Raw genomic sequence first — 22,311 nt, 5'->3', positions numbered from 1 at the left:
TGACTAAGAACTTCTTTAGTCGAGATGAGCCCTACTCGCATCTGCATTATTATAATTAATTTGTTTCATCCTCATTTAGCATCTATAGTAAATAAACCCATCCTATTAATTGTCCCTCTTTTATAAAAATATGTGGCGATTATAATTCTTTAGTTTTGGGCCTTGTTGTTTTGTTAAAGTGCTGCTTGTCTAAACGTCTTTAGAGCGAGGTCACAACAGGGTATAAACTCTTAAACCTTCTGAACGGTGTTTGATTATTGTTATCAATGCAAACAAATCAATAACTAACAAACATTTCTGTGCAATTTCAGTACAGGTGTGACAGAATTTAGAGATATGGACATTATCGTGATGGATTTAAGGGATTAAATGGTTTTTTCGTGATTGAACCGAAACAAACGAGGCGTGGTGTGATCACAGAAGGATGCGACATGAGAAAGATCATTTGGTTATGAAAGTAAAAATCAGATTTTCAGGTGTTGAACGCGGAGAGCATCGAGGAGCCATGATTAGATTAGTTTAGTTTTTGGAGCAGAACGACGACATCTCTCCGCTTTAGTTCGCCTCTTGCTCTCACTCCTTTCTCGCTCTCTCTCTTCTGGAAAAAAAAAATTCGGTTTATTTCAATTCCACGAGTTTTTTTCTTACAAACCACTCCCCGTCCGCTGGCGACTCACTCCTCGCTGACGCCGTGCTCCCACGCCACCTTGGCTTGCTCGTCCTTGGTGGCGGCGATGATGGGCTGGGAGATCTTGCGTGGCATGGGCCGGGGGGCGGGAGGGGCCGGGGCCGACTGCGTGCTGTTCGGGGGGTCCTCCTCGGGGATGCAGCCCTCCCTGAGGTAGGGTTTGGGCGGCAGCGCCGGCGGCGGCTCGTGGAGGTGGTAGAGCGGCGGGTGGTGGGGGAGGTAGTGCGGGTGGAAGTGGTGGTGGTGGTAGTAGTAGAGGTGTTGGGGGTGCAGCAGCCCGTCCTGCTGCTGGTGGTGTTGTTGTGGAGCACCGGTGGAGGCCGGACCCGGAGCCTGGAGCTGGATTTGTCCGCCTGCCTGAGCCGGGGTGACGCCTCCCGGGGCGGAGTGGCTGCGGCAGGGCGGGGGCTTGACTCCGTCCAGGACCTCAGGCTCCGAGAGGCTGTACCTGACGGGCTGGTAGGGCGAGTCCAAGTCCTCCTGGTCCGTGGTCCAGGCCTGGCTGCTGGGGACGGACTCCAGGGTGTCGGTGCGGCTGGCCGGGCGGTCGGAGGTGGAGGGGGGGCCGCCGAAGTTGCTCTCGCTGAGGGAGGAGACTCCGGAGCTGGCGCTGCCCGACAGGGTGGAGCTACTGCCATCCAGGATGGACTGTGGACTGGTGGGCGAGGCAGGTATAGGGTGCAGGGGAGACTGGAGAGAGAGACAGAGGGAGAGAGACAGAGGGAGAGAGAGACAGAGAGAGAGAGACACAAAGACAGAGAGACAGACAGACAGTGAGAGAGAGAGAGACAGAGAGGGACAGACAGTGAGAGAGAGAGACAAAGAGAGACAGAGAGGGACAGAGAGAGAGAGAGACAAAGAGAGAGACAGACAGAGACAAACAGAGAGAGAGAGAGACACAGAGAGAGAGAGAGACAGCGAGTGAGAGAGAGACAAAGAGAGAGACAGAGAGACAGACAGAGAGACAAACAGAGAGAGAGAGAGACAGAGAGAGAGAAGAGGGTTAAAAGGGACAGCAGTATGTTTAATTTGTTTTAGTATTACCAGGGGACCTCATGTGATTCCTCCACCCAGTTGCTAGTAGCCATGGAGGACACAGAGGATTAAAAAAACTTGATGGACTCTGATGATGACATTATCTTGTAGTCTTATGTCCTCTTTGTCTTAAAGCTGAACGTTGCTGTTGTCCTTTCTCAGTTTCTGCAGCGGGAAAGTCACCAGACGACACCAGCTTCTGAACAGAGAGAGTTGTGTGGAGCTGAGAGTCTTAATCAGCTTCCTAGCAACTCATGTGGCAACGGACGTTCATTAATATAATAAAGTTGCACACTATAGCTTTAAAAAGGCATAAAATATGGTTATCATTTGCACTCATAATATCGTGCCTGATATTAATAAGTAGGGAGAATTTTCTGCAGATTTTAAACAAATAAAATAAAAAAAGTAAAATGTCATCCTGGATCACTGCTGAGAACTGTAAAAGAAATCTGCCGACTCTGTTTGGGTCTGATAATAAGCCAATGTATAGCTGCAGGGTCACTCCTTCTAACATCTCTTGCAGCTAATTTGTATTATTTAATTTTCTCAAATGTAAAATTTGGACTTAAAACAGCTTGTGGCACAAAACATGCAGCACCACATATTTGAAAAAAAAAAGGCGAAGAGAAAAAGGATGGGATGAACTGAAGTACGTCAAATGTAGTTGTTGAGTTTAGGAATCAAACTGACAAAAGGAAGGTTAGAGGAGTAAAAAAGACAGAAACCATACAACAAAAAGAAAAGAAGAGGAAGGTATGTATCTGCCGTGAGAAAAAAGCAGAAACTACAAACGGGAAACCGGACAGACACGAGGGAGATGACCTTTGAGTTCTTTCATCTTCTGTTACGGCGACACACAACAGCCTGACATCAGTTTGTAACTCAGATGGTAAAGCCTTCTTTGGGGGAGTGCAGACATACAGACAGGCTAACAGACAGACAGACAATCATCCAGACCAACATCAGGAGTGAGGAGGAGGAGGAGGAGGAGGAAGAGGAGTTGGAGGAGGATACCTTTCTTAAGGAGCGCGCGGGGAGAGCTGGAGGGAGGTCGCTGACCTGGTGGTGGAAAGCGTCAAAGTGCATCGACAGGTGTTGCCCTACAGGGGGAGACACAGCAGGATCGGCTGAGAGAGATGCACACACACACACCTCAGACCAGAGAAGAAGAAGAAGAAGAAGAAGAAGAAGAAGAAGAAGAAGAGGAAGAAGAATGGCGAGGGGAAAGAGGAGTAGGAGGTTGAGGCTAGATGGGATACAACTACGGCGACGACTAGTTAAGTTTAGGAAAAAGATTGCGGTTTGGATTAAAACACTCCTGAGGAACGAACACGCGCTTACTGGGTCAAAGTATTCAAATGATATTATTATTTTAGCCGAGATTTTGTGAGATCAAGCGTCATCTTGCGCAACTTCTGGCTGAGCTGTATCCCTTCTAGCCACCGCGACGGGGTGAAGAAGAGTAAAGGCTTTTATGCTTCTGCGTCAACTCCACGTCGCTCCTACGTCGTCGCTCCTACGGCGTTTTGACCCTTTCGGAGTTCTGTGTTGGGGTTGCTTTGCATCGCGGTGCATTTCACCGCAGTAACGCTTAGGGGGGGGGCGATAAGTCTGAGGTTATTTGCGAGGTGTCTGCTAGCCAGTTTATGTTTATGTTAGCAAGCAAACTGCCCACAAAGTCCTGCTTGCTAACTGATCGGGAAATGATACCTACGTGATGGTGGACACTTTGGCACATGATGACCGGTTGTGTGTACGACCATGGGTACGCCATGGCGTCTCTACGAACATCAAAATAACTCCTCCTTTATAATTTTTGGGGCTTCACGCATTCCAAGCTATCTATTTCTATGAGACGATATTACCTCAAAACTAATGCTTATACGGAAGCTACTTCTAATAGATTCACACCTCCCAGGCTCCAGTTTCCTGTGTGTGAAGGTTGTCCCCAGACTAACCCCCCTCATACAAGACCTTAGATAAGATATGAAATACATTTGAAACATGTATGCTGAAATATCCATCCTATCCCTGACGAAGTGCTGATTTCAAAATGTTACCGACATATAAGTCACTTTACAAAAGGATGACCCCGTCATTGTAACCAAAATTTGCAGATTTGATTTGCAGAGCTGATGTCAGTGAACTAGCATGTTGCTACTTCCCACAGTAGGCTGCTGGAAACACCGACTATCAACACACAGGACCAGTTGACCAATCACCGAAGTAACACATTTTTGGAGGGGCACGTCGAGCTACGGCGGAGGGCTTCGACGCAGAAGCATAAATCAGCCTTATGAAGATGGAAAGAAGGAAAGAGAAACAGAGCGAGAGAGAGGGAAGTAGAAGTGGGCAGGAGGAGGGAAGAAGTTGGAGCAGAGAGGAGGTGGAGGAGTGTGTGGAGGAGGGGAGGAGTTTGAGGCAGCTGTTTTTATAAAAAGATGGACGACATGACGGCTCCCCAAGTGTGAAGCCCAAACATCTGGATCGCCAAATAAATGTTTCATAAAGATCATTTGAGGTAGTTCTGATCTGATGATGTTTGTTCAAGTTAGGGCTGGGCAATATATCAATATTATATCGATATTGTGATATGAGACTAAATATCTATCTTCGATTTTGGATATCGTAAAATCTTAATATATTAAGTGTTGTCTTTTCATGGTTTTGAAGGCCGCATTAAAGTAAAGTGATGTCGTTTTCTGACATTAGCAGACTGTTCTAGCTGTTCTATTATGTGCCTTTACACACTCTGATGATTATTTATCAAAAATCTCATTGTGTAAATAATATTTTGTTAAAGCACCAATTGTCAATCCTACAATATTGTCGCAATATCGACATCGAGGTATTTAGTCAAGAATATTGTAATATTTGATTTTCTCCATATCGCCCAGCCCAGGTTCAAGTGTTAATTTTTCTGATCAGTTTGGTTTGTATTAGTTATTTGATGCTATAAAAAACTTGCTGAAACGTCATGATTGGCAGCTGGGATTGATTTGCGATTGGTCAGGGCGGTTGTATGGGCGGGGCTGTGATACCGCGGCTCCACGGCCTTGATCACTACTGCGCAGACTCTGGCTCCAACATTACAAGACGCCGGCGCCCGTATCTGGGAGATTTTGGCTTCACGTTTGGACAGCGGGAGGAAGTGGAGACGTGTGGTCCATCTATACGGTCCGTGGTCTAAGGGCTTTCTTTCAGATAGTCTTTAACTCCTTTAAACTCCAGTTTCTGGGGATTTTTTGAGTTTGTTAAATGGGAGCTAGTCAAATAGTTTTGATTCTCTAAATAATAAATAAAACATCTGCATCGACTGACGGAAAAGTTAAAGGACAATTCCGGCGCAAAATGAACCTAGGGGTTAATAACACATGGGTACACAGTCGACCGTTATATAGATATGTTTTCATGCTAATTGAATGTGACCAGTTTTAGCCCAAACCACTAATTAGCTTATAACGCTAGTCGTCGGGGCACGGCTAAAGTAAAAAGAAATCTCTATTTATATACCACTAACAAGGCTCAAAATAGCACCACACTTCCACAGTAGCATAATGAGGGTCCCTACATGTAAACCGAAGCATTGAGAACTTTGTAAGTGTACAGAAAGTTTATTAAAAAGATAGTTTAGAAAGACAGTAGCGTTCACGTATACAGGCGGGCGCCATCTTGGGATAACAGTCACGACCAGCCGAACCACGAGAGACCACGGCGTTCGTCTCAATGCTTGGGGTTAACATGTAGGGACCCTTATTATGCTATTGTTGAAGTGTGATGTTATTTTGAGCCTTGTTAGTGGTGTAGAAATAGCGATTTCTTTTTACTTTACCAGTGCCCCGACGACTAGCTTTATAAGCTAATTAGCGGTTTGTGCTAAAACTGGTCACATTCGATTAGCATGAAAACATATCCCAGAGAACGGTCGACTCGGTACCCATGTGTTAGTAAACCCTAGATTCATTTTGCACCGGAATTGTCCTTTAATGGGACAGTTCGACCAAATCACACGCTTAAAAAACACTGCCAAGCCACGAAAAATGATATTTCTCTATAAGAAATATGACACTTAGTGAGTGATATGAACAAGATTTATTACTAGCAGAACGTTTCTTGTGCGTTTAGAAAAGCTGTTTTTGTGGCGTTGCTTGGTCGGGAAGGTTTTCACTTTTTGCTCACAGTGGCAGGAGATGTCCATCGTCTCATTATCAATTTTTGAGACTATATTTGATCCATCCGACATCATATCTACTCACAATATTCACACAGGAGCACAAAACAACCGCACAGGAAAGCTGACAGTCATAACACAGAGAAAAAACACCCTGCACCCAGTGTCATATGAATTACTGACAATAGATCAATTGAGCGGCTCACATTCCGCTGTGTTTAATTCGACTTCATTGCAACATCAGGAATTCTATAAGATAATGATGAAGTTGTTTTTTCAGCGGAGCTTAGCTGCTCCTAAGTGGAATGATCTGATCTGTTAGAAAAGTCATTTAAAGTAAGTTAAACAAGTAATAAAATGACGTAGGCTGATGCTCATACCAAAGTAGACCAACAGGAACATCTCTGACTGGAAAATAAACACAACAACAACACAACAACCCACCGCTGACAAAAATGTACACACATACATAACGAACAAAGACACTTTACACACTATAAACACAACAAAACACACAGGTGACTCAAAACATACACAAAAACACACACAATATAACACACACACACACAGTTAGCAGAGCGTCATACCGTGAGGCAGGTTGCGTGGGGGAACCGGAGGCGCCATGACACTGCCGACATGAGCGGAGAGGAACGGGAGGGCTTCTCTGGTACCACTGTCCAAACTCCAACTGCTGGGAGTGGTTAGGACTGGAGGAAAGGAGAGGAGAGGAGAGGAGAGGAGAGGAGAGGAGAGGAGAGGAGAGGAGAGGAGAGGAGAGGAGAGGGAAAGGAGAGGAGAGGAGGAAAAGGGATGGTGGGAGGAGGGGAGAAAAGAAAGAAGAGGAAGAAAGGAGAGTGAAAGAAAGGAGAGTGGAGAAGATAAATAGACTGATATTTGACACCTTATTTTGCTCACTGATAGATAAAGGTTGATAGTAATATGTAGCTCTACACAGAGCCGACGCCATTTTGCATTGGTGTGTTGATCTAGTGTATCTCTTTAAGAAAAGAGCAGAGTGTGTGTGTGTGTGTGTGTGTGTGTGTGTGTGTGTGTGTGTGAGGGAGAGAGTGACGTGGATTGGCTTGGGAGCGAGTACGCGGCTCCGGCGGTGGAGACGGAGGAAACAAAGTGTCTCCCCTGATGTGACCACGGTCGAAAAGCACAGGGGAGACACTTTGTTTGAAAAGTCGAGCCTCTCTTCGATATCATGTTGTACACGGAGAAGGTGCCGCAATGTGACGTCACATTTCTGGAGAGGTCCATGTCAGGAACTTGGCGTAGGGTCGGTGTCTACGTGGACCTGTGGACCTACATGCTGTACCTACGGCGTAGGAACCATAAATCAGGCTTAAGAGTGAACGAGTGGCTTGAGCTCTCACCTTTCTCAGCGACGGAGAGGTTAGGGTCACTGCAGGGTTTGCATGGACCGATCACCTGATGGAACAACGCTCGCTGGAAGTTCGTCGGCTGAAGAGGAAGAGACAGAAAAACGTCAAACGTTAACGTATCCAATCATACAATAAAACAGAATCCCCGGCTGGCGCAGAGGGATATAAAGAGAGATGGAGTACAGATAAATACAGGTTCAAAACTTGAATAGAAAGTCCCTCCCAGCCTTCCATACCTGTCCATTCTCAGTGATGTTGGTGTACATGGCGCTGCTCGGTCTCTCTCTGTGTGGCGGCAGCAGCATCAGCATCTCTCTGTTGTGTCTGTATTTGCCCGGCAGAGAAGGAGAGCCAACTGCAGACAGACAGACAGGATATACGATATGAAGAAATGTGTATGCATGTGTTTAAAAAAAAAATTCTCCGTTGGTCTCCTGCGAGCTCCTGAATGTGAACCGTACTGAAACTGAGCCGCTTACCTCTGATGGTGGAGGGGGCGGAGTTAATCATCTGAGAGGGAGCGGAGTGGGTGGAGCTTAGGCTGGAGGAGGAGGGGCTCGCCTGCAGAGAGAGAAAGTAGTGACAGCAAGTAAATACAAAATACTATGTTGACTTTACACAATAGTGCTGCAGCATGAGCGCAGCAAAGGGCTTTGGGAAAACACTTCATTAATCCGGAAAATTAATCATCAACAAAAATAATCGTTAGTTGCAGCCCTAGTAGATCGATTTTAAACGTCGTTAACTAATTTCTAGCTCTTTTTCAGTTTCCTTCCTCTTTAAACCATCGTTGTGCTGCTGTTCCATGAGAATGTTCTCTCTGTGGATCAGTGGGGTTACTTCATCTTTTTCATTGACCCCCCCAGCGCAGGGGACCACTGACCTGCATGCGGTAGAAGTCCTCAGGGTGCTCCACCACCATGCCGTCAGCCAGGATCAGCAGGCTGCCGACGTTTCCTGTCTCGCTGGAGTTGTGAGAGGAGAGAGAGGAGGAGGAGTTGCGCACCGGAGTCAAAACAGCTATGGCACTGGGAGGAGGGAACCAAAGAGGGAAACAAAAAGAGAAACAAGGAGGGAACCAAAGAGGGAAACAAAGAGAGAACCAAGGAGGGAACCAAGGAGGGAACCAAGGAGGGAACCAAGGAGTGAACCAAGGAGTGAATCAAGGAGAGAACCAAGGAGAGAACCAAGGAGAGAACCAAGGAGGGAACCAAGGAGAGAACCAAGGAGGGAACCAAGGAGTGAACCAAGGAGGGAATCAAGGAGGGCACCAAGGAGGGACAGTGGGAAGAAAGAGAAGCATAGAAGGAGAGGGATGGAGGGAGAAGATGAGGAGGGTAGGGGGGAGAGAGAGAAAAGGGGTAGAGGCACAGGGAGGAGAGGAAAAAAAGGACCGAGCGAGGAGCCATGCATAGTACAACCGAAATAGGAAACGACAACCCAAACATGCATGTAGTATTTTGGTGGGATGAGAGCCATGCAGGAGTTTGCAGCCAAGATCATGCGAGAAGCAAGATATGGGGTGGTACGATGGGAGAGGAAGACAGAAAGAAAGAAAGAGAGAAAACAACAGAGAGAGAGAGAGAAAAGGAAAATGGTAGAATTTCAGAAAGTGTGATGTGTGCAGCGGACCGTAGAACAAACACAGATGCAGTGAGGAAATTGGCGAAGATCGTGGAAGATGAAATCAGTGGTGAGCGTTGTGAAGAAAGATGGAGAGGACGGTGAGAAGTTGTGTGTGTTGACTAGAGCTGCAAAGATGAATCGATTAGTTGTCAACTATTATATAATCATGTTCACTCCTAAAAGGTGCCCTGCCACATGTATTTCATTACTTTGTGGTAATGTCTGAAGTTCTACCATGGACTCTGTAACGTTTTTTTGTGGAAAAAACACCTTGGTTACCTTGTTTCAAGCCATTCTAGCGTGGTATAGAAAGCCTGCAGGAAGACTCGGCTCGATTTGTGCCAGTTCTCATGAATATTCAACGAGCTAAGCTGCTTGATTCTGATTGGCTAACAGCTAGCCAGTGAGAGCCTGGCTATCAGCATCCTTTACCCAGCCCAAATGGGCGAGCTCATGAATAGTAATGAGCTCAGGCAACATGATGTCAGACTGACCAGCTTTTGTAATTGGCCTGATTTCTCCTCTTATTTCTGTTCAGTGACTAGAGCTGACAGAGGAGGTAGCAGTTCATTTTCACATTCACCACATAACACAAATGGACCTAACAGATTTCAAAAAATACAAGTAAAAATGGTTTTGTGTGGCAGGGCACCTTTAAACAAAGACATTAACTAAAGAAATTAACTAACTAAAACTGCCAAAATAATCGTTAGTTGCTGTCCTAGTGTTGTCTATACAGTGTGATGAGGACGTGACGTGAAGTGAATTTGTGTGTGTGTGTGTGTGTGTGTGTGTGTGTGTGTGTGTGTGTGTGTGTGTGTGTGTGTGTGTGTGTGTGTGTGTGTGTGTGTGTGTGTGTGTGTGTGTGTGTGTGTGTGTGTTGCTGACCTGTGTTGGTGAATGAGTTTGAAGCTCTCGGGGCTCATGGGGCTGTGAGAGGCCAGGATCCCTCTGGGAGTGTTGGCTCCTGAACCGGCCTTTTCCAACCCGGGCAGACCCTGCAACGCCACATAGAAACACTGCTCTGAATATTCACACCGCCCACGTGCATTCATCCACGTATCGGGTGCAAAAATTGAGATAAGAATACGCCCTTTATTGTCTCTTATATTACAGATGCAATTTACCCCAGTTAACACTCAATTAACCTCACACAAGAACCCCTACCTCCCCCCCAACACGCACACACACATTACATCACACATACATCCAAGACACAAGTGCTGTGCACACATTCACATGTAGGATTGTTGGATTAATTGGGACCTAGAAGAGGTGAAACGTTCAAAGTTGAAACAGTTCCGATTCCCAGCAGCGACACGCTTCTCGTAGCTAAAAGCAACGATTACTCTCTCTTTGAAGAAGCTGCTAATTAGCGTCCTTCGCTGTGAGGATGATCCACCCTTCCAGCACGGTTCCAAAAGAAAGACCCTCTTCTAGACTCAACATTGGTTTAGTGTTGTCCAATCATAGTTTGACTCAAGATGAGCTTACAAAAGGTTTTCTGCAACGTTTGTGCGTCTCATTATTTTTCTCCTCCAAGCCCTGCGATTACATGTAAGTGGAGACTAGAGGCAAAAAATATAATTTGTAAAATTTTAGGTTTTTGAGCTATTTTGCTTCTATAACATGTCTTTTTTCAGACTAGTTGGAAAAAACATCCAAAATACACATTCATGTGTTTATTTTACTTTCACTTTGTCTATTTCTGTCTGTAGATTTGTCTTAAATTCAACAAAAGTTGGAATTAGATAATGCCTCACATTTCAGAAAACATGCAATACAATAAATGTCTTAATGGAATTCATCAACTGGTGAAGTTTGATGGTGATATATCTGATATTTGATAATAAGTTCTCAGACTCATTTAGCCAAAAATCTCCACTTCAGCAGAACCTACAAACACCAAACTTTCCCCTTTCTGTCCTATCCATATTCTGCAGCTTTTTACAGAAAGTCGTTCGTATGTCATGATTCATACAATATTTTATTCATAAAACATGTAGAAAATGGATTTGTTTTCTGGCTTCTGGAAGAATTTTCTGATTTGTGGAGTGAAAAAAGAGAGATATCCAAAATCTCAACAAACATGTACCGTATTTTCCAGACTATAAGTCGCACTTTTTTTCCTACTTTGGCTGGTCCTGCGACTTGTAGTCAGGTGCGACTTATATATCAAAATATATATAATTTAACATGTTTTTACATGCTAATTCATACTGAAAACATTACCGTCTACAGCTGCGAGAGGGCGCTCTAGGCTTGAGACAACTAGAATGCTGCTCCTAAAGACAACTGAGAAAGAAAAGAGATAACAAACTGCAGGTAGTAAAATATGCAGCTGAAAACGGTAATCGAGCAGCAGAAAGAAATATTGAAATGAGGGAGAAACTTTTGAGGGACTGGCGAAAAAGTGACTCTTGACAAAGAAAGCTAATTGGCTAATCGCGGGCTGAAAGCTAGATGGCCAGAGGTGGAGGAACGAGTCGGGAGGGGCTCGTCAACGGTGTAGTTACGTCTCCACGCCTTTTAATACCTCCATGCTTCACGCCCTGGTAGCTAGTTGTTCTGTGTGCTATTGTATAGTTCAATAACTGTTAATGTGTTACGTTAACATACCGGACACCTACCGTATTCAGCCTGTTGTTCTGTGTGCTATTGTGTAGTTGACAGATAAAAAAAAAAAAAATTCTAAATAAATGCGACTTATAGTCCTCTTCATGACGCATTTTTTGACTGATGCGACTTATACTCCGGAGCGATTTATAGTCCGGAAAATACGGTAACAGGATCTTCATCCAATGTTTACACTCGTTCTGGAAATGTATGCAACTGTATGCATATTTAATAAGATAATACCTCATTTGCATATTTAAATTGTCAGAAAACTTCAAATACCAAAAAATATTGTCTTAAAGTAAGTTATCAACCGGGGAACTTTCATGGTATTTATATTAGTTCAAATATTTTCCTATTCACCTGTAGTCTCTCTAAACTTAGATACAGACTAAGTCACCTGTAGTGTTTCCCCTTAAAAAAGCTCAAAAATCTAATAAAGTAAAACTCTGCTGGTGTGGATGCACTCACGTGGCAGAGGCTGCTCCGCATCATCTGGAACTGATCGATCAGCTTCTTGTGCAGGGGACGCATTTCAGGGTGCACCAGCTTCTCGTGCATGGCCAGGCCAACTCCGAGGATGTGAACCTGTGGGGTAGAAAACGAAAACACCGTTGGATAATGCTTTTATTGTGCAGAGAGAGAGTCGATGGTAGTCGTCTTACTCGCTCTGAGCTCTCTGAAAACTCTCTCCTGTGACTCCCAACCCAGTTCTACTTTAGTGGTTACTCTCTGGGACTGTAGGGTGATTTATAATGATTGTGGTGAACCTCTGAACGTCTGTCTGGCGCCTATATGGAGTTAGAATCATGCCAAAACCTCACAGACACACACAAAACGTGTTTTACTCATGCCCAACGATTCACAAACAAACTCAGTGTGGTTTGCAAATACAAAACATCATTCACAAACTAATGCATTTTGTTCTGCAAATAAGAAACCTACCTATCAAACAAATACAGTATGTTTTACACATACAAAAACGTATTTCTTCAATGACAAAAAATATCCTGCAAGTACAAACTAAAATCTTTCAAGTACAAAAAAAAATCTTTCAAGTACAAAAAAAAATCCTTCAAGTACAAAACAAATTCTACAAGTACGGGAAAAAAAATCCTTCAAGTACAAAAAAAAATCCTTCAAGTACAAAACAAATTCTACAAGTACAGAAAAAAAAATCCTTCAAGTACAAAAAAAAAATCCTACAAGTACAAAACAAATTCTACAAGTACAAAAAACTGTCACGTGACTTTTGGCACTAACTTTCCGCCTGGCTGATCCACAAACAAATGCCCTCAGATCCACACACAAATGCAGGTACATTTTCTAACAAATGTCCTGTAATTCGCACTCCACAACAGCAGGTGGCACTGTTAAGTCAATTTAAGCCTACCAGGACCATAGATATATACACGCGGATTGTTTTAAACGTTATTATGGTGCATAACTTACTGGAACAAAACTGAGCAACGTGTTGTTGCTGATGACAAAACCACTGATTATATATATGTATATTGAAGCGATGCTGGCGTTAAAGACCCGCTGATCATTGTCTGATTCTCTGAAATGAATGCCGGCATTGCATTGTGGGAAATCGGCTTTGCATGCGCCCAACTCTGATCATATCGTGTTCTGTCTTACAGCCTACTGTAATATTTCACCAGTAATAAGACCAAAATAATATTATTAAAGTAAAGAAATGCATACTATGATAATATCTACATATATGTTGCTAGATGTAGTATTATAGTTTAAAAAATATCAAAACAACAAAGCAGCTTCCCTGGCCGAAATAGACCGAAATAATAACATTAAAAGAAATACAATTAAACCATGATAAGATCTGGTGAATAAATGTTGATTAAAACAGCAGTTATTGGGCTAAAAATACCAATAATAGCAAAGCTGTATACAGCTTCTCTGTACAGAAATAAACGTTATTGTAGAATTTGTTTTGTACTTGTAGGATTTTTTTTTGTACTTGAAGGATTTTTTTTTCCGTACTTGTAGAATTTGTTTTGTACTTGAAGGATTTTTTTTTTGTACTTGAAGGATTTTTTTTTCCGTACTTGTAGAATTTGTTTTGTACTTGAAGGAATTTTTTTTGTACTTGAAAGATTTTTTTTTGTACTTGAAAGATTTTAGTTTGTACTTGCAGGATATTTTTTGTCATTGAAGAAATACGTTTTTGTATGTGTAAAACATACTGTATTTGTTCGATAGGTAGGTTTCTTATTTGCAGAACAAAATGCATTAGTTTGTGAATGATGTTTATTATTTGCAAACCACACTGAGTTTGTTTGTGAATCGTTGGGCGTGAGTAAAACACGTTTTGTGTGTGTGTGTGTGTGTGTGTGTGTGTGTGTGTGTGTGTGTGTGTGTGTGTGTGTGTGTGAGGTTTTGGCATGATTCTAACTCCATACACTTAAATCAGGTTTGTAAATGAGCGCACATGTGGAGCATGGAGTTGGCTGGATAAGGTCTCACCTGCTCCTGCATCAGGTCTTTGAGCTGTGTGATTTTCTCTGTGTCTTCAGGGTGGCTCGTAATGTACTCCTTATCGAAGAAAGCCTGGTGACAAAGAAATCATAAACATCATAAACATTATGAAACTACAGAGGACATGCACCTTCAATACTGTCTTTAATAAATATAATTAATAATACACTCTGGGTTTATTGAGGCTTTTCGAAACATCTTCCCAAAGGCTGTTACACACTGGGGGGATTGACAAAAAAATTGACAGGAAAATGTTACAGAATCACCTGTGAATATATTGCATCAAAACTATTTATACTGGCAGCATTGTGGTTTTGCCAAAAGCTAACATTGAGCTACTGTAAACTCTAAGTGCATTTAATTTCCTCTGGTAAACAGTTGCAGTGTAGTTTATGTTAATGTCTAGGGCTTTTATTGTGAAAGGTAAGAACGGAAAGAGTGTCTCTGGTAAACGCTGCCCAGATACAGCCTCCTGTTTCTACATTATGATCCTCATTATAAGTAAACTAAAGATTATTTTTGGGGAATTTTTAGGCCTTTATTCGACAGGACAGCTGACAGACAGGAAAGGGGAGAGAGAGAGAGGGGGAATGACAAGCGGCAAAGGGCCGCAGGTCGGAATTGAACCCACAGCTGTTGCGGTAAGGACTGGGCCTATGTACATGGGGCGCATGCTCAACCAGGTGAGCAACCAGGGCGCCCCACAATGTGATTAGTTGGTGTTTTATTTGCAGAGTGAAAAGCTCAGAAAAACTTTCTTGGTCCACGTTCCGAGAAATAAATTGCCGCGTAATATTCATGTTCTGTCTAGAAGTACTCTAACATATATTAACGTGCAAATTAACAGCATGTATAAACATCCCAGGTGTGTAAAATCCTTAACTTTCAAAAACAGACATTCACTCAGAGGCATACAACACCCATTATAAATAACCTAGACATTTGACTTCTACTTTATGTTTAAAGGTGCAATATGTAATATTGTATGTAATACTGGCAGCTAGCGGTTAAAATAGTTACTGCACTACCAATTCAAAATACAGGAGAGTCGTCTCCCCCACCCCTTCCTCCCCTGACTCGAAGTTCGCGGAGGTTGCCAGGCTGAGACCGCAGCATTCACAACAATGTAGCTGGACGCTTTTCTCACATAGCCAGTTATTACTCCACAGCACAGAGGAGTAGCTAATGGTAGATGCTAGTCTCACATAGCCAGACATTACTCCACAGCACAGCGGAGTAGCTAACGTTAGATGCTGGCTATATTGACAGTCATAAAAGCCCGTGCTCACGTGGAGTTCTGTAACCAACTGACAGACACACTTTTTCGGCTTAAATTTACAGTATGAACCGCTAAAAACACCACAACCTCACTGTCCTCTCCACACGCCAGTCAGGCACACTTCCTCGGCTCAGAATTACAATACGAAACGCTAAAAATACCACTACCTTGCCGACGGAACACACTTTATTGGTTAAGCTAGAATTACGGCAAAATCGCTAAACACACTGCAAACTCACAGTCCTCTCTTTCCGATTTACAGCCCCCCTCTCGTGGTTTAAAATAACTCACTGTTGTCGTCTCCAGCCGCTGAAGAGGCTACACGCTGTAAACAGCCATGGGCTGCATGCCTGGTCCTCCCGGTAACGTTAACAGTTAGCAGGGTTAGCATGGCGGCGTTAGCCAGGACCAGTCGGGATCACTTTACTGGCTATGTCTCAATTGTTTTTGCGAGTAACCAACTCGGGTACTCTAGCTATATAATTCAATGTGAGTACACAAATGTTGAAATGACAAAAAACGCCCGTCCCTAGTAGCTGTGATAAATTAGCCTGAAGCTAATGCTTACCTGTTCAGGAGAAAATAAGCCGACTCTGCGTCCTTTTGGGCTCTAAGCTGTTTCCATCTTTCAAATACATCTCCAATATTTACCAGGGGGTTGTTACGTCTCTGGTCATGCAACTGTTAGAAACATGCTGTTTTCTTTTTTTATGTCATATAGAAATCTATCTCCGTTGATCCTGTTAGAAACATGCGGTTTTCTTTTTTTATGTCATATAGAAATCTATCTCCGTTGATCCTGTTAGAAACATGCTGTTTTCTTTTTTTTTATGTCATGTAGAATCTATCTCCGTTGATCCTGTTCGTTTGTTTGCTGCTTTCATGGCTGTACTACCGTTACAGCTGTAGCGCGCTGGGTTTACGTTTTTACAGGTATATCTGGCAACCCGGCCTGGCTGTCAAACTGGGCCGTTAATAACAACACACAGATCAAAACATAAACATAAATTCCGTCACGGAATGTAAATTTCAAAAAGAAAAAATACTGACATTAACATTGTTGCCAGAAAAGATAGTATTTCAGTTTAACATGTTTCCTTGATATCTGATGAGGCATTGGTGTCATTTTTGGATTTACTACTGTACAAATATTATATATTGGACCTTTAATTATTTATATAAAGTAAAATAACTAAACAATACACTTCCGGTAACATCCGTAATGTGACTGTCGACCTGAATTTAACATTTAACATTTAGGGCCCTATTTTGTAGCCGGTGCAGCACAAAGCCCGACGCAAGTGTCTTTGCTAGTTTAAGACCGACCCAGTTGTCAGTTTCCCGTCCAGCGTCCACGTCGTTTAAATAGCAAACGCACCTGCGCCCATCTGTGCGCCCATGGGCGTGCTGGTCTTACAGGGAGGTGTGTTCAGGTGCATTCTGGGCGTATTGTTATCAGGCAGCGGGAAGTGATCGCACCATTGACCAACAAAAACCTGGTCTAAAGTCAATAACGCAGCATTTCATTGTTATTTTAACAGCAAATTAGTAAAATGCTCCTAGGCTCGTGCACAGCGCACACACACTATGCTTGTTATACACACAGGGACGCACACCAGCACACAAACATGCAGAAGATTACAAATAAAAATATTACGGTGTAAATCCTCCATCATAACAGCAATGCTCCAAGGTCCAAACGCGCCTGGCTTTTAAAGGGAATGGGAGATGATCTCTGATTGGTTGATTGCATGTTACGCCCAAAACACACCTCTGATTAATGAAGACACTAAGTACAACCCTTTAGAACCATGCGCCCGGCGCACGAAGCCTTTTTTCCACCGTCAAACTAGCAAAAGTGGATTTGGACACGCCCTAAACGCACCTGCGCCAGGCGCTTCACGCCGTGCGCCTAGATCGTTAAAATAGGGCCCTTAGTGTCTGCGCCTTTTGTCCAACCTCTTGGTATCTGGCAATGCCGCCGTTCACGGCGGCATCGATGACTCCGTTCAGCGTCATGCTGAGCAGGTTGATGTTGCCGTGCAGCTGCTTGTGCTGGTACTGGCCGATCAGGGTCCGCAGCTCCTGGTTCTTGTTCTCCACCACGGAGAGGGCGTTTTCTAACGGACTCACCTCCACCTGAGGGACGGAGGCCGAGAAAGAGAAGGAAACCATAAACACACTGAGCAGAGCCCAGCTGGGCGGTGTGGAGAAAATCAGATTATCACGATACTCTTTACAAAATACATCGATGTGGATATTGCGACAATATTGTTGGGTTGACATTTGTCCTTTCACAACATATTTACCCAAGTAGATTTTAGATAAATAATCGTCAGTAATGTGGATATAAAATGTAAGTGGGTAAAGTCAAATAATGAAACAGCCAGAACAGTCTGGTAGGGTTCCGAAAATATAATCACTTTACTGTAATGCATTTTTTTCATTCACTCACCAGCTCTCTCTTGTCCACCTCGAACCAGCGTGAGATACCAGGCAGAGGGTGAGTGAGGATCAGTGTTGTCCTCTCGATCCAAAGACTCTGAAATAATAAGTTGAATATGTTTATTTGATATAGCACCGTTTACAGACAAAGTCCCAAAGTGCATTCACCTGATAACAGGTGTTGAAATAAGACCCGAACAGTGAAAACAAACGCACAACACAAGAAACTGCCCTGAAACCACATAGTTCAAGATTGTGATTGTACAAATATGTTCGGCATTTTCTAATAAAAAAAAAGGGTATGTATTTATACCAGCACTCTGGCAAAAAGGCTTTGGGTAAACAGTAAAACAGTGGTTGCACACAAGGCACTTCTGCATAAAGTTTGCCCTCATACATAAAATACAAACACCAAACCAGAAAAAAAAAAAAAAAAAAAAAGACACATCTGGTGCCTCCTTGGTTGCATTTCGTTTGCCACTCGGCCGGGGGGAACTCCCTAGCTTGGAGAGAGAGAGAGAGAGAGAGAGAGAGAGAGAGAGAGAGAGAGAGAGAGAGAGAGAGAGAGAGAGAGAGAGAGAGAGAGCGAGAGCGAGAAAGAAAGCAGTGGTGTTCGAGCCGGTTAGGCAATGTAGGACGAGGGTGGTTTGTGGCTCGGTTGAGGAGTGGCTGCCCTTCAACCACAAGATTGGTTCCTAATACTTAAAGAGCTCCTATTATGCTTTTTGCCTTTTCCCTTTCTTTTATTGTGTTATATATCTTTTTTGTGCATGTTATAGGTTTAAAAAGTGAAAAAGCTGGAAGTTCACCCCAAACCCCAAACCTTCAAGGTTTACATTCTGAGAGTCTATCCTGGAACAGTTGATAGAAATCCAAACTGGGAACAAGATTCTTTCAGAGAGGAGCACATTAAAAACCAAATGATAAGAAGACAGTCTCACCTTGAACTCATTGTCTCTGTCTTTGGGGCCTTTGTGGAAGGGCCGGTCGTATCGGAAACGCCGAACGTTGTTGACCCGGTAGAAGCTCTTGATGCGATCGGGGACTCGGTCCATCTGGAGGACGCTGACGCTGTCCGGCACCGGAGTCACCGCGTAGATCTGCAGGTCTGAGCCCAGGAGGGACCGGGGTCAAAGAAAGAACTGGACAATAGGACTTTATGATCCTAAAAAACGAACTCAGTAAAAAGAGTTTACACTAGAGATGGTCCGATAACGATAACGATACCGCTATCGGTATCGGCATCGGCTCCAATACTGCCTTAAACGCTGGTATCGGGAAGTACTGGAGTTAATGCACCGATCCGATACTACATAATAAAGCCCTAAAGAAAATCTATGTTAGTAGTTTATTTATGTTTTTTTCCGTTATAACTGACTGTAAAACTGGAGAATAAAAGAAAGTTCTGTGGCATTCATATCACATATCCATACAGAGATAGTAGTATACAATTGTTAAAACATAATAAAATATATGACACACGGGTATCGGATCGGTACTCTGTATCGGCTGATCTCTAGTTTACACCTACAACGGTATGGTCATGATGTTTATAAGAGATATTCCAGAATAATTCTCATAATAATAATAATTCATTTTGTTCCAGCGATGCGGAAAACACTCTACTGAAGGATACACTGTGCTTCACACTGCAGAATGGCTTCGTCGGGCTGATTGGGGTGCTGCATCGCAATGGCCTGCGGGAATTCTCCCAGCATCCTTTGCTGGAAGGCCTCTAGCCTTTCGTAGTCGTGTCCGCGACAGACAAACTCTTTGTTCTGGCGTGAATGAATTAAAACAAAACACAGAAAAAACAAATGCAAATATTAAAAACAAAGATAGTATCTATGCATACATTTTTTAACCAGCAAGCTGCAGTAGTAAACCCTCCTTAAAGATTTGTGACAAGATGAAACCGTTTTAGAACGCTGAAAGTTGCAGCTGATCAAGTCGATAACAAACTGGCAAAATGTTTTTGATGGAGGCTCAATGAGCGCCTGCATGTGCGAGAGGAACCAAGGGGATAAGCTTCGCTTCAGAACTCAAACCTCCGATGGCGCCATTTTGTTGCTACAAAGGTATCACCTCTTGTTAGCATTCCACTGACCGCCATTTTTTTTCTACTGGCTTTCTCTACCCCTTGTCCTTCCGGGTCAAAAATTTAATTTTGGGTGCTTTTTTTTGACGTTTTTGTCGCTCATTTCATTTTAAATAAACCTTATTTATATGATAATATACCAATGTTTTTATTTTTTTTAGTTAAAACAAAGCCAAAATTCAGAATTCTTTTGACTAATAGTTAAGATCAGAGGATGTTGAGTGGATCACAGACGGGTATATGTCAACATTTAGTCTTGATACTGTTTTGAAAGCCATTTAAAAAACAGTTTTATAATTTATAAATGCATAATAAAACACCCAAAATGCAAATAGAGAAATCACTGATTGTACCTGTGAAGAACGTTGTAAGGGTTCAATACAACATACATCCATGCATCCTGGTTATTTTTGGGTAATTTGGTTGCAAGAAACCCATATTTCTGTCATAAAAAACTTTAAAAACGGGTCAAATTTGACCCGAGGACAACACAAGGGTTAAGATGCTACAAATGATATCCAGCTACAAAAACCCCCTGAAAAGTCGAAAGTTAGAACAGACGTAAACAGGGTTGTTGCTATGGAGATGATACACTGTCTCGTCACAGACAGGCAGGTTCTCCGGTGCATATCAAGTACTGTAGCTGTAAGTTTCAACTGGTCTCGTTGTAAATCTGTGGTCTGAACTGGGCTTAAGGCTTTTATATCTGTTTCATTAATAACATTCCAGACAGTACACCTGCCTTAGTGAGCATTTATAAAAAAAAACTGCTACAGCGAGTCTAAAAGATAAAGTTTGAACTCACTCTGAGGAAGAAGGGGAACTTCCTGCCGTAGAATCCAACCCTGAAGAACTCCGGCTCCAAACGCTGCTGCTCCATGATGTTGTCGTAATATGCAGCCTCCATTTTCTGCACACACGCACACACACGAACAGTACAGAACTCACGTTGTTGTTAATGTTTTCAGGACATGTTAAACTGAGAGCGATATTACGTAACCATATCTTAGCTGTTGCTGTGTTTTGTAGATTGTGAGTCAACCACAGTTTGTGACGTGTCATGCAGCTTACCCGTATCCAGCTGAGGCTCTGGTAGTCGTACAGTGATTCATACTGGAAGGCCAGCTCCCTGCACAGAGGGATGCCAAACTCCCAACACTGGTGGAAACACACACAGACACACACACACACACACACACACACACACACACACACACAGAAACACACTTCTTTAGTGTGGCTTTAAGCAAAAAAACATGCTCACAATGTTCACTTTAATATGAGCTCCACCCTAACCGTTGTTGAAGTAGTCAATCAACAGCTGTGCATGACCATTTCATTTGATTTATTAGGAACCCCTGTGTGTGTGTGTGTGTGTGTGTGTGTGTGTGTGTGTGTGTGTGTGTGTGTGTGTGTGCGCGCGCACGTATGTGTGCTAGCTAAAGCTATAAGACAGATTCCATAGGGCCTCGCATTAAGTCAGTGCTAAAATCTAACTGGACATTTCAAAATAGGACTATGTCTAAGTTTCCAACTGAGCCGTAAAAAACCTGTACTTTTAAAAAACATCTGTCGAAAACATGAAAGGCGGAGCAGTATGTCCTGTGTGTCCCTTACCGGCTAAGGTATTTCAAGATGGAGCATGAATATGGAGCGTCTACCCCAGTTCATGCAACTGCAAATGTAAAATTTCAAGCCAATAGGAATACTTGGAATTGATGGTGGAGGTAAATATTTATGAAAAAGGACAAGTTTGTGAACGGGCAACACAGATTTTGATAATGAACAACTAAACACGTTACACACTGGACCTTTAATTAACAAATAATTCCCAGTGGCTCAGGCCCGGTGGGCCACCAGGCTAGAGTTTAGATTCTCTGCCCGTGCCCGACCCGAGCCCGGCCGGGCCGTTATTTTCCGCCACTATCCTCGGGCCGGGCCGGACCCTTGATCAAGCATTTGTGTTTTTTTTAATCATTACTTTAGCCTAATTGGGTGGGGAGAAAGCTATGCCATAATCAGAACTATTTAGGCCAAAGTAACAAATGTGTCCAAAAAGTTACACAAGTTGGACTACAGTTACAAAATGCAACATGTGTCGTGGAGTCTCCTCCTCTCGCAGCATCACACCGGGGCTGCGGCGTGTATTGTGGAGCTTAAGTGCAACATGGAGCTTGAGGATGTAAAGAAAAAAAGAAAAACGGGAGAATTACCTTTGAGCAAGTTTGGAGGAAAGTCGGAGGTATGGAACCAGTTTAAACAAGTCGTGGGAAGTGACAACATATGTGTCGGCTTTGTTGAGTGCATTAAGTGCAGCCGCTTTTCGCCTATGACAGCAAATAAAACGGGGACGTGGATGATGAACAGACACATGAAGCAGGCTCGCCACGGCAGAAAAGTTGATAGTCAGCCTTCAACCTCCTCTTCTGTTACTTCTCCAAGCGTAGGCTCACCCTGAGGGCG

At 43.2% G+C, this 22,311-nt stretch overlaps 1 protein-coding gene across 1 annotated transcript in view; it reads right to left on the bottom strand.

The window, feature by feature from the left end:
* Positions 1 to 673: 673 nt before the first annotated feature.
* The window catches only part of dock3 (dedicator of cytokinesis 3), a 267,193-nt gene continuing 245,555 nt past the window's right edge, over positions 674 to 22,311 (bottom strand). The window contains exons 41-56 of the mRNA XM_028577073.1: positions 20,920 to 21,006; positions 20,654 to 20,758; positions 19,387 to 19,528; positions 18,692 to 18,858; positions 17,761 to 17,847; positions 17,265 to 17,444; positions 14,015 to 14,098; positions 11,999 to 12,115; positions 9,800 to 9,909; positions 8,169 to 8,313; positions 7,765 to 7,846; positions 7,522 to 7,640; positions 7,277 to 7,364; positions 6,485 to 6,604; positions 2,741 to 2,826; positions 674 to 1,378 (exon numbers count right to left, since the gene is read on the bottom strand). Coding sequence (XP_028432874.1) covers positions 674 to 1,378; positions 2,741 to 2,826; positions 6,485 to 6,604; positions 7,277 to 7,364; positions 7,522 to 7,640; positions 7,765 to 7,846; positions 8,169 to 8,313; positions 9,800 to 9,909; positions 11,999 to 12,115; positions 14,015 to 14,098; positions 17,265 to 17,444; positions 17,761 to 17,847; positions 18,692 to 18,858; positions 19,387 to 19,528; positions 20,654 to 20,758; positions 20,920 to 21,006 — 2,424 coding nt within the window. The remainder of the gene's footprint in view (positions 1,379 to 2,740; positions 2,827 to 6,484; positions 6,605 to 7,276; positions 7,365 to 7,521; positions 7,641 to 7,764; positions 7,847 to 8,168; positions 8,314 to 9,799; positions 9,910 to 11,998; positions 12,116 to 14,014; positions 14,099 to 17,264; positions 17,445 to 17,760; positions 17,848 to 18,691; positions 18,859 to 19,386; positions 19,529 to 20,653; positions 20,759 to 20,919; positions 21,007 to 22,311) is intronic.

Source organism: Perca flavescens, chromosome 4, assembly GCF_004354835.1.
Source record: "Perca flavescens isolate YP-PL-M2 chromosome 4, PFLA_1.0, whole genome shotgun sequence".
Lineage (NCBI taxonomy): Eukaryota > Metazoa > Chordata > Actinopteri > Perciformes > Percidae > Perca > Perca flavescens.
Note: the sequence above shows the minus strand (reverse complement) of the source record. Positions and strands in the feature narration are given on the sequence as shown.